General features: G+C 57.6%; 4 protein-coding genes across 4 annotated transcripts; 2 read left to right on the top strand and 2 right to left on the bottom strand.

Moving 5' to 3' along the window:
* Positions 1–468: 468 nt before the first annotated feature.
* IWZ02DRAFT_301677 (uncharacterized protein) lies at positions 469–1,197 on the top strand. Its single transcript, XM_066763946.1, has 2 exons — positions 469–731; positions 970–1,197. The coding sequence occupies exons 1-2, from the start codon at positions 510–512 to the stop codon at positions 1,108–1,110; spliced, it is 363 nt and encodes a 120-aa protein (XP_066621954.1). The 5' UTR covers positions 469–509; the 3' UTR covers positions 1,111–1,197.
* IWZ02DRAFT_301593 (uncharacterized protein) lies at positions 1,179–3,320 on the top strand. The gene has a single exon (XM_066763945.1). The coding sequence runs from the start codon at positions 1,284–1,286 to the stop codon at positions 3,096–3,098; it is 1,815 nt and encodes a 604-aa protein (XP_066621955.1). The 5' UTR covers positions 1,179–1,283; the 3' UTR covers positions 3,099–3,320.
* A 352-nt stretch (positions 3,321–3,672) lies between these two features.
* On the bottom strand, positions 3,673–5,485 carry IWZ02DRAFT_379431 (cytochrome P450; the record flags this gene model as incomplete). The annotated part of the gene is made up of 4 exons (XM_066765039.1): positions 3,673–4,006; positions 4,030–4,171; positions 4,223–4,724; positions 4,886–5,485. Coding segments are annotated over 4 exons (1,578 nt in total), but the record flags the coding sequence as incomplete, so codon positions are not given.
* Positions 5,486–7,517: 2,032 nt separating this feature from the next.
* IWZ02DRAFT_521589 (cryptococcal mannosyltransferase 1-domain-containing protein) lies at positions 7,518–9,422 on the bottom strand (the record flags this gene model as incomplete). The annotated part of the gene is made up of 2 exons (XM_066770794.1): positions 7,518–8,744; positions 8,792–9,422. 2 exons carry the CDS (start codon positions 9,420–9,422, stop codon positions 7,684–7,686), a joined length of 1,692 nt encoding a protein of 563 aa, XP_066621957.1. The 3' UTR covers positions 7,518–7,683.
* Positions 9,423–10,406: the final 984 nt, after the last annotated feature.

Raw genomic sequence — 10,406 nt, forward strand, 5'->3', positions numbered from 1 at the left:
GAGTTCAGGCGGCTGAGGCGCGGCGCAAGACTCCGGGGTCTTTGGGTCTCGTGGCGGCAGCGCGCAGCAGCTTGCGCAGAGGACGAATCAAGAGAGTGGTTGGGCGGCGATGGGTGCAGGTGGTCGAAGGATGGGCGTTCGGGCGGCGCGCGGTTCTGAGGTGGTGGAGCTGGAATCGCGCTCGGTCGGCGGCGTTCGGCTTGGCTGAAGTAGGTACAGTAGTTCAGTGGAGGGAGGGCAAAACAGCCAGGTACAGAATCAACAGCACCGCAATGGAAGGGTCCTTGTTGGCTCAAAATTGTCAAGCGACGAGTATTGTGGAGCGTTCAGTCAGTCTCTTTGGCCATGACCGAGTGCTGCTGTGTCTGTCTGTCTGTCTATCTGGCTGGCTGGCTGGCTGGCTGTCGACGGCATCCAACCTAATGTCCGCACGGATGACGAAACCACAGATGCCGTCTCGGCCCGGCAGAGACTCCAGCCAGACACATCAATAGCCAGACCACACCCACATGAGGTACACCAGGGCTGCGGTCGCTATTCTGGTCCACTCACGGTCGAGAACCTCAGCTGCTCGTCTCTACTCCTGCCAGTGGCACCCGCCGTCGCTGTCAACACGTGCACCGCCGTCGACTATCGAAACATACCACCGTCCACATGGACAACGGTGCAGATACGGGCGGGCGTCGAAACTCTGTTGTCCATCTCCCGTCTGCCGTGCAGCTTGGATGCCTGTGCGTCAGGTTTGCCTGTCCAGCTTCCCTGTCATCCGCTCTGCGCGGTTCAACTATGAGCGCCGTCAACCCTGTGTTCCTTATCATGACTCTTTTGCAACTGGCTCCAAAAACGACCATGCATCCAACCGGTCCTGAATCTTTGCATGGCTTGACATTTCCTCGCGTCTCAATCGCTATTCAACACTGCTCGATTGATTGCTTGCTTTTTGTCTTCACCTGCTGATGTTGCCTCAAGTTTACAACCCCCCCGTCACCATGCAACCTGGCATACATGACCAATTCTTCTCCAATCGAGGCCATCGAGACGACTGAATTGACGCAGGGACCGTCCCGCGACATTGGCGCACTTTTCCGAGCCTCCACCAAAAGCGCTTAGCCAGACCAGGTCAGCCACTGGATCTTTCTTGATGGCTTTTCCGAGGACGATTCTTGCCCGTCGAATCGCGACCGCGGCTAGACGACTTCGAGAACTGCTGCCACTTGCTTGCCTAGGTGCAGCCCCTGCCTTAGCGTGACAATCACTTGGATGCTTCTATTGGATATAGATACATGGCAGTCGCCAACCACCCTGCAACTCTCCTTGTGTACATTTTAACCGGGTGTTCTCTCATTCATCACTTGCCATTGTGCATTTCTCTCTCCATCCCTTGCATCTGCTTCGTTCAACTTCCATCCTCGGCAGTTCCTCTCCCTTGGCCTGGCTCCGCCTATCCGGTTCAACTGCGCCATCCCACACTGACGGGCCTGTCCAGTCCGGATTCGGAAACCCTTCAAGACGTCAAGCTTTGCAGGGAGGGAGGGTCCTTGACTGTATTTAGCGACTTGGTTGCCAGCCAAGAATCCTTACTACGCTCCCCAAGAATGTCCATCTTCTCCAAGATTAGGGAAAACGCCAAGAGCTTCAAGGCTGCCAAACAAAAGCAAAAGGAACCAACAGCCACTGCCGAAAAACAAAAGCCAGATTTGGAAAAACAAAAAGATGATGCTCAGCCTCAGCTCCAGTCAGGAGCTATACCAACCGTCGCCATTCAGGAGGCCCAGGAAGATGACCCTCAAGTCCAACCCGAGGGCAAGAGGGCCAGCTGGCGACCCGCCATGAACCGGACCAAGAGCAACGAGTCGCTCAAACGGCTTTCTGCTCCGGCTCTGCGCAACTCTACCAGCGCACCGAACCTGCGGACGCTGAAGCATCGCAGCAGCGACCTCTCCATCGAGTCGATCATGCTGTCGTTGGACTTTCCCATGCCAGCAACAACCAAGAAACCCACCGAAACCATGACGCTCAAGTCGCGCAACTCGCTCGTCGCGCCAAACCAATTCACCTATGACCCGACCAAGACGCCTGCGTTTGTCGGCCGCAAGAAGGGGCGGCCTAGGAGGCTGCACCCCAGCTCCCGCAGTTCGTCCTTCATCCGGCTGCAGCAGATTGAGCCCATGGCCGAGGAGAACGAAGGTAAGTCCAACACCCAACGCAAGGTCTCGATGGACGACTCGCTAACCCAGTCGTTCCAGATGGCGAGACCGTCGACAGCTCGTCCACGTCGACCAAATCGGGCTCGAGCGGCTCGTCGGCACGCACTCAGTATCTCGAAAAGAAGCGCTCAGTTCAGTCATCTGCGAGCACCCTCTCCGACGCCGCCGGCAGCGGCAGCAGCAACCCCTCGCGCCGCGCATCGTGGGCCAACTCTGACCGCAGCGGCAGCAGCTCCGCCTCTTCCGTCTCAGACGTCACCATCCCGCCGGCCATCTGCGAAGGCGTCGCCGTCGTCGTGCCCGTCGTGCAGGTGTCGGTCGCCTTTGCCGACCCGCCCGTCACCACGACCATTCCCCCGTTGCCCGCAATGTACCACGACGAGGACGCTGACGCTGACGCTCCAGTCGTCAGCGTCATGGAAGACGACTCGCCACCGGCGTCGCCCAAGCGCTCGACGGCCGCCGCGGCGCTGCCGACGCGATCCACCTTTTCGCTGCGCAAGAAGCGCTCGTGGTTCCGCAAGAAGTACGATTCGGGCACCATCACCATTTTCTAGGTCTACGCACCCTTCCATCTCTTTGTCTCTGCTGCTGTATCGTGTTATACAAGCCCGTGTCCATATCCCTCTTTCTTTCCCACCACATTATTGTTTCAAAATTGTTCATTCTGGCCTCACACCACATTGCACCTCTTTTTCCTTCGTTCTCTTCTCTACCGCTGCAGCTGCCGTAACGGCAAGCTTACGGGCTTTGTTGATTCGATCTGGTCTGGTCTGGTCTGGTCTGGTCATCTGGTCTAGGGGTTGGGGCGTTTATTGGGTTCAGGTTCAGGTTCAGGTTCAGGTTCGGGCCACATTTGTCTTTGCCGAGTGGGTGGTAGTGGTGGTCTAGCCCCTTCGGTATTTATGATAGTTTTTGCGCGCCCCTTGTCATCATCCATCCGCCCACGGGTCCATCCCGTCGATAACGCGGCGTGGCGCCTCGCTTACCTAACCACTGCTGTGGTGGAGATGGTGCCTTTGCTGGTCGTGGCTTGGATTGTAGATACTGACACGCTTACACATATCCATACATTTACAACACTAAATAAAACACTTGCCTATCTCGTTTGGACAAATTGAAGCTCGCGTATTCATGTAGTGTACAGTAATCGAACCGCTCATCTCTTTCTCGTCAATCACGGCATCAACTGTCCTATTTACATACGCGCAAAAGCGCAGGATAGAGGCCGAGTAACTGAAGTCGTCGGCGCGGCACACGCAGTGACGGACGGGGCTCTTCGAATTGAAGTTGAATGGCTTTTGCTATCAGCATTTATCCAAATGCATCGAATCCCCTGGCCCACTATTCCCACTCTAGCTTGTGATCTATGTGTGCCTTCCTTACACACACCTTTATCATAGGTACCTTGCCATCTCTCCATATAACACCACAACGTAGCACATCCAATGTCCTCTCCCCTCCCCTATCTATCTATTTTCTTCCCCCCACCCCCCCTCACAACCCTAACCCTCACACCCTTACACCCCATCCCCGCTTCCGGCACGCCGCCAAACCAATCACGTCCCACCTCCACCTCTTCTCTTCCCGTGTGGTAGAGTTGCAGCTCTACACCATCACCGTTCCTTTCCCCTCTTGAACCCCCTCCTAGATCGGCATCGCCTCCCCCTCCCACCCACAGCCCCGCCACCACCTCCCCAACCACCCCCGCCATCACCGCCATCGCCACCTCGCGTCCGACGCACGCTCGGCTGCCGCGGCCGAAGGGCGTGAAGTGTCTCTTTGGATCCACGCCAGAGCTCATCCCACGCCCCTGGGGAACCTCCAACCACCTCTCTGGCACGAAATTGCGCGCGCGCGCTGGAAAACAGCCTCGTCTAGATGCGCAAACATGTGCGTCATGCTGACCGTCGTGCCTTTCGGGATGCGCCACGACCTGCGCTTCTCACTCTTATCCCCGTTTGCTGAGGGAGAGGTACAAGAAGAAGAAGAAGGAGAAGTGTGTAGGATGTCACGATCCGGCGCGACCCGCGGCAGCCGCCCCGCGACACCGTGACTCAAGCGCAGCGCCTCGTTGATGCAGGCCGTGAGGAAGGGGAGGGATTGCAGGGTTGCAAGAGTAGGACGGGAATCAGAAGCAGAGGTGTACAGCGGCACCAATTCGGCGCGCAGACGCGCCAGATGCGGTGGGTGCGCGTGGATGTGGTAGAGGAGGACGGAGAGCGCGTGGCTGGTGCTCAGCGTGGCGGCGCCGAGGTGGGTGAAGAGTTCGTCGGCGAGGGCGGAGGTGGTTGGGTGGAGGGATGAGGAAGTGGTTAGGAGGGTGTGGAGGAGGGTCTGGGGTTGGTGGTGGTTTTTTGGGGATGGTTGAGGAGGTTGTTGGAGCGAGGTTTTGGCGGCGATGATGCGCGCTTTGATGCTGTTTTGTACAGCGAAGAGCTGCGTTGTGAGCGGGTGCAGGAGCGCGACGAGGCGCTGTGGGAGGTATGTGAAGAGGGTGTAGATGAGGCCGCAGTGCTTCATCAGGTGCGTGTTGCGGCTGAGATCCTATCGTCGATGCGTCAGTGCAGTCCGCAAGTTTCAAACCCAATCTCCGTCAAAGGACGCTTCGTGAGGCATGAGGAGGGAAGAGTGTAATAGAAAAGGAGGGGTAGGGTAGGCAGCGAAGAGAGACACACCAACATCAACCGCCACCACTTCTCCCCCAGATCCTCGCGCTCCAGCAACCCAAACCCGTCTCCCAACGCACACGCGCCGACGATATCCGCACTGCACGCCGCCAGCGCCGCAGACAAATTGACGACATCACTTGTCGCCTCATTCACACACTCCCCCTTTCCCCTCGCCTTCCTCCTCAACACCTCGCCCAACCGCCCAACACCCCTCAAAACCACCCCCTCCAAGTCGCCCCCAACAACATTCGCCCTCTTGAAAAACCGCTCCAACGGCGTCCTCCTCTCCCGATGCGTCTCATGCGCCACAGTGCCCACCGTCGTCGCCGTCGACCCAAACAACTTCGCATGCCACGCGCTCTTCTCCGTGCGTCTCACATGCCCGCCCACGTACAGCTGCACGTGGAAGGACGGGTCCGAGATGTGCAGTTCGTTGGGCGCGATGCGGATGATGGGGCCGTAGCGCTGATGCCAGGCCTGGATGCGCCAGACGAAGCGCCCGCTGCGGAGCACGTTGTCGTGGAGTTCGAGGAGGGAGGTCAGGGCGGCGTGGCGGGGTCCGGGGAAGGGGGAGAGGGGGTGGAGGTGGAGGCGGTAGAGGGCGAGGAGGAGGAGGAGCGAGAGGGTGGTGAGGAGGAGAAGCAAGAGGAGGATTTGGGTTGGGGAGGCGGAAGTGGAGAGGGGGAGAATTGAGGAGATGGGGGTGTCCAGGGGTGTTCAGGGGGTTTGGGTTTGCGGGTCCATCGTCGTGGCTGTCTGTCTGATGCAAGAAGGAGGTATGTATGTAGTCGTAATGTGGACCCTGCGAAATCGTCCACCCCTGGCTCAATGCAGCCAGCCAGCCAATGGAGCAATCCGTCGGGCCGTCCAGCTCACATACATACACAATGGCCGCACGAAGCGTCGCGCAGCTGAGCGGCAAGGCAAGGCGGAGGATGGATATTGCAAATCGCTCGCAATTGCAACCGGGCGGGCATCCAGCTCTATCATCGCATTAGGTCGTACGTAAGCAAAGAAAGGACGGGTACCTAGGTCTCTCCTAGCAGCTCAAAAGCTGTAATCCCTGCATGACTGACCGTCTAGGGTACCTGTTATCTATTAGTATTGGTCCACCGGACAGTTGAGGTTTTAGTGACCAACCGACCGACCAACATGAAGTTTCCATGCTTGCTGCACGTCACTCACTCACTCACCCACTCACTCACCCACTCACTCACCCACTCACTCGTCTCCGCTCTAGACCCCGCACATGTAGTTACCTACTTGATGCGCATGCAAGCTAGCCAGCTAAAGAGGCAGGTCAACAACGCTAGGCGACGAATCAAGAACCTCGCTAGACCTATAGCCTCACAGCTGAGGCCCAAGGTATCCATCTCGGTATGAATCGTGCATGGTGACGTCAATTATTTCTCTCTCTCTCTCTCTCTCTCTCTCTCTCTCTCTCTTTCCACTCTCCCCCAGTCTAGGTAGGTAGGTAGGTAGGTAGGTAGGTAGGTAGGTAGGTAGGTAGGCACCACCGTCCCACTCACCTCACCATCTCCTTCCACATCAGAAAATCGCACGCATCGCCCCACGAGAGACATCAGAAGAACCCAAGTACACAAAGTAAGGGAAGGGAGTAGACGGGCGCAACATTTCCGCTCTGTATACTTGATTACCTTACCTAGACACCGCACGGATTGCTGGACCTGCGCTGCTATATTTAACACACACACACACACACACGGCATCTTTCCACACCTATTTTTATACAGGGCCATCCATACCTCCACTGCACTCCCTGTCCCTGCGAGCAGGGGGTACCCATGTGATTTCGACCTTGCTGCGGCCGGCTGCCTACATATGTAGGTACGGTAGGTCGGTACAGTAATGGATGTATGTATGTGGCCGGCGAAAGCGAGCAAGCGAGCGAGGGACGCGAGAATGGCAACTGAGAAATAAACCCACCCGCGCCGCGCTGCAGCAGCTGCGCGAAAGCGACAAAGGACGAGGGGATGCGCGAAATGATGCGTCAGAAGCGCCAGAAGACTCGGCTGTGTTTTGATTTCAGCGGGTCATGGAGGCAAGTAGTAGCAGCAGCAGCAGCAGTGTTTGTATGCATGTGGAGAAACTAGCATTACAGACCACGCCGTGCGCGCGTATCCAATTGCAGCGAGTGCGCGTGCGAGCGAGCGAGGAACAGAACACACAAGCCTGCCAGTCACCGCTCTGGCTGCCGGCACATGGCCAAGTCTCCCACTCGTTTCGCTCGCTGGCTGCACGCGCAGCTGACTGACTGGCTGGCGTGTATTGACGTGTGTAGTGTATGGTATCTGTACAAGTAGGTTGGTGGGTAGGAGGGTCGTGACAAGGTCGTCGCGGCCGCGAGAAGAGCTAGCTCAGCGGCGCACGCGTGCGTGTAGAGGAACAGAAAGACAGAAAAGAGAAGAGAAACAGCCCAAGTGAGCAGCGCTCCCTTTCTCCTCCGCGCCATCTGTCATTCTGAGAATCGCCAAGAAATTTTTTGTATGGTGTCGCCCGTGCCATTCTTCCCCTCTCTTTCTCTCTCTTTCTCATCAAATCAATCGATAACGCCGCGCACCTCCAACGTTCACAAGACGATGGTTAGAAAGAAAAAGGACCCGCAATCCAACCGCCGAAAAAAAGCGTAGACGCCGCCGCTATGCATATAAACGGGGTAAGGGAGAAACAAAAATTTACAAGACGAGTAGGGACGCCGCAAGCCTGATCCAAGAGGACAAACACCAACAGAAAGAAAAGAAGAATTCAAGTGAAACAAGACAGGTCAGGCTACTTGGTCGTCATCATGGCAGCTCGGGTGGCGTCGGCAGTCGCATCCAGCGGCTCTCACCCTCATTTTCGCCCAGGACAAGCAGCTTGCGGCTCCCGCAGTAGCTGCCGGGCCCGGCGATGCTCTTGACGTTGCGCCACTGGCCGGTCATGTCCTTGCCCTCTTCGAATGGCTGGTTGTACTGCCAGACGTGCTCGACAATCTCGCTACCCGGCTCCTGCATGCGGCGGGGGTTCTCGCCAGGCAGTCCCAGGACGCGCGTCAGAATGTTGTGGATCGGCGAGTAGAGCCGCTCCGGGCGGCGCGAGATCCACAGCCATGAGAGGGTGCGCTCGTCATAGGCAGTGCGGATAAAGGGGTTGAGATAGATGCCCGACGGCGCGTGCGGGTCGGCAGGGTCGCGCGGTCTCTGGAGGTCCGCGTTGATCAGACAGCACTCGGACGCATCCCAAAAGGTGCGGTCTTCGAAGCGAAAGCGCATGGCCGAGTGCGTCTCGTTGTTCTCGAGCGAAATGGGAATCTGAGACTCGAGGTGTCCGGCCGCTAGGGCGACGCCAAAGGCGGTTCCAGACACGGGATCCGCGGATAAAAGGTGGGCGGGAGACTGAAACCACTTGGCCTCGTAGCTCACCATGCCGCCCCAGCAGGAGCGCACTCGCACGGCGTCGAGCTGGTCTAGGATATCGTTGCGGGTGTCGGCGAAACCAGCGTCGGGAAACCAGGGGAAAAATGGCAGGCCCATGCTGTGGCCCTCGAGGTCGCGGCTGGCAAACGTGTCGTAAAATTTAAAGGGGTTGGCAAAGTCAACGGCACATGCGGCACGGTAGTTGGTGCGGCCGTCGGGGCCCATGTTGGTGGAGAACAAAAGTTGGGCAGCGTCGACAGGGTCAAAGTAGACGTCGTTGAGGAAGAGAATCTTGTCAAACTTGACGTCGGTCGTGTCCAGCGGCCTCATGGCGCGGTTCCTAACTTCGGCGAGGTATGCAATTCTCTTGATGCGCTTTTCGCCGTTGGGCAAAGTAACGCGGCGGACCTCGTCGAGGGGAAGATGTTCGTGTACAATGGTAGAGTTGCCTGAAAAAGTTAATCGACGCCCACACACCCGCAACAGAGCTACTTACAGGAAGCGTGATTTTTGAAATCTTCGAGCGCCGCTTTGGCTTCGTCGTCGGGGTCGTTTTCGTAAAGGCTCAAGTGTACGTTTTCCGGGCCCAGAAGGTCAACAAGATCCAACAAGGCCTTGCCCCACGGCCCGCCCAACAAACTGCCCTTGTCATCGTATACTGCAGACGCAATGAAGACCTTCTCATTGTTGATGTTGCCGCGGCCAGGAGCCAGCGAAGTGGTGGCTCTCTCGCGAAGGTCCTTGTAGTGCGCCGGCGCATGGGTGTACGAGGGCCTCAGGATCATGGTCGTGGTGACGAGCAAGACGATAATGTAGGGTAACAGTATGAAAGCCCAGAGCAAGCCCCGCACCAGAGTTCGGCGCGGTCTTCGGGGCGTAGCCATGCTGCCGTAGCGGTAGACATGAGCCAGTTGGTAGCCTCTGAAGGCGGGAATGTAATGTGCAATTGTCCATGGCGAAGAGCGGTCGGCGAGTTCAGGAAAGTCATCAGTCTTGGGAGTGTCGACGCCAAAAGCGGAGAAGGGACGATCGTCAGAGTCGTCGTCGTCGTCGGAGTAGGACGAGTCGGGGCGCAGAGGCTCGTAGCGCGGCGAGCGCTGACGGGTCAAAGGGAGGTTGAATGGCATGCTAGCGGTGCATGCAGAGAAGAAGGAAGGTAGGTAGGTAGAGAAGGACAGGTCGAAGTGGGATGTTAAGTTGGAGGAGAGGAGAGAGCGACAGGTTGGTGGGTGAAATTAGGCTGGGGGGGGGGGCCGTGGAATAGGCTATGTAAGGTATCTTGGCAAAAAGGCAGGGGATTCGGCGATGATGAGCGAGCGAGGCAGTGCGTGCAAGAAAGGGCGGAGATTATTTTGGAGCAGAGCGGCGAGGCGAAAAATCAAAGCAGTTGATGCCATGGGGTCATGGGTGGGACCAGCCACATATCTGGTGTTGACTCTTGGGTAGTAGTGGTGGTAGTGGAACAGACCAGACCAGACCAGACACGCAGGCAGTGAGTGAGTGAGTGCAGCGAGGGGGGGGGGGGGTGATGGTGAGTTTCAGGGTCCCTGCCACTTTTGCTCCGGCCGTCTCAGCAGGAGCCAAAGCCCGCAAATGACAAATGAACGGCTATTTGCGTCTTCGTCTTCCCCGCCTGTCGCCTCGCCCGCCCCCCATTGGCTGCGTACGCGGGGGGCCCTATAGGGCTGTGGGACCTCCCTGCGACCGTGTCTCTGTCCATCTCTGCTACTTCAAGTTCTACCACCGCAATTCCACCTCTCCTCTCCTGTCCCTCGACTTGTTCACCGTCGCCGTCATCCAGCCATCTTTCCATCATGTCCCGCCATCTGCTGCTGCTGACTGCCGCCTGCCGCCTGCCGCCTGCTGCCACTCCCGACGTGTAATTTCGACAACCTTGTACGAATACGCTTCTTCACTGCCACCCTGCCAAATGTGCCCAGGCACCCCATCACGTTCGAATGTTCCGCTTTTCTGTCGGCCATGAGAGCGCGGCGGTGTGACGTCAAACTCACGTCTGAAATTGCGCCCTGGTGGTGCACATCGTTGGCATTATCCACAGCTCTCCGTTCACGCGACTGTCCAGCTTTTGGGTGCCCCTGTAATTGTAGCCT

This window comes from Phyllosticta citriasiana (genome assembly GCF_038021145.1).
Source record: "Phyllosticta citriasiana strain CBS 120426 chromosome Unknown IWZ02scaffold_8, whole genome shotgun sequence".
NCBI lineage: Eukaryota > Fungi > Ascomycota > Dothideomycetes > Botryosphaeriales > Phyllostictaceae > Phyllosticta > Phyllosticta citriasiana.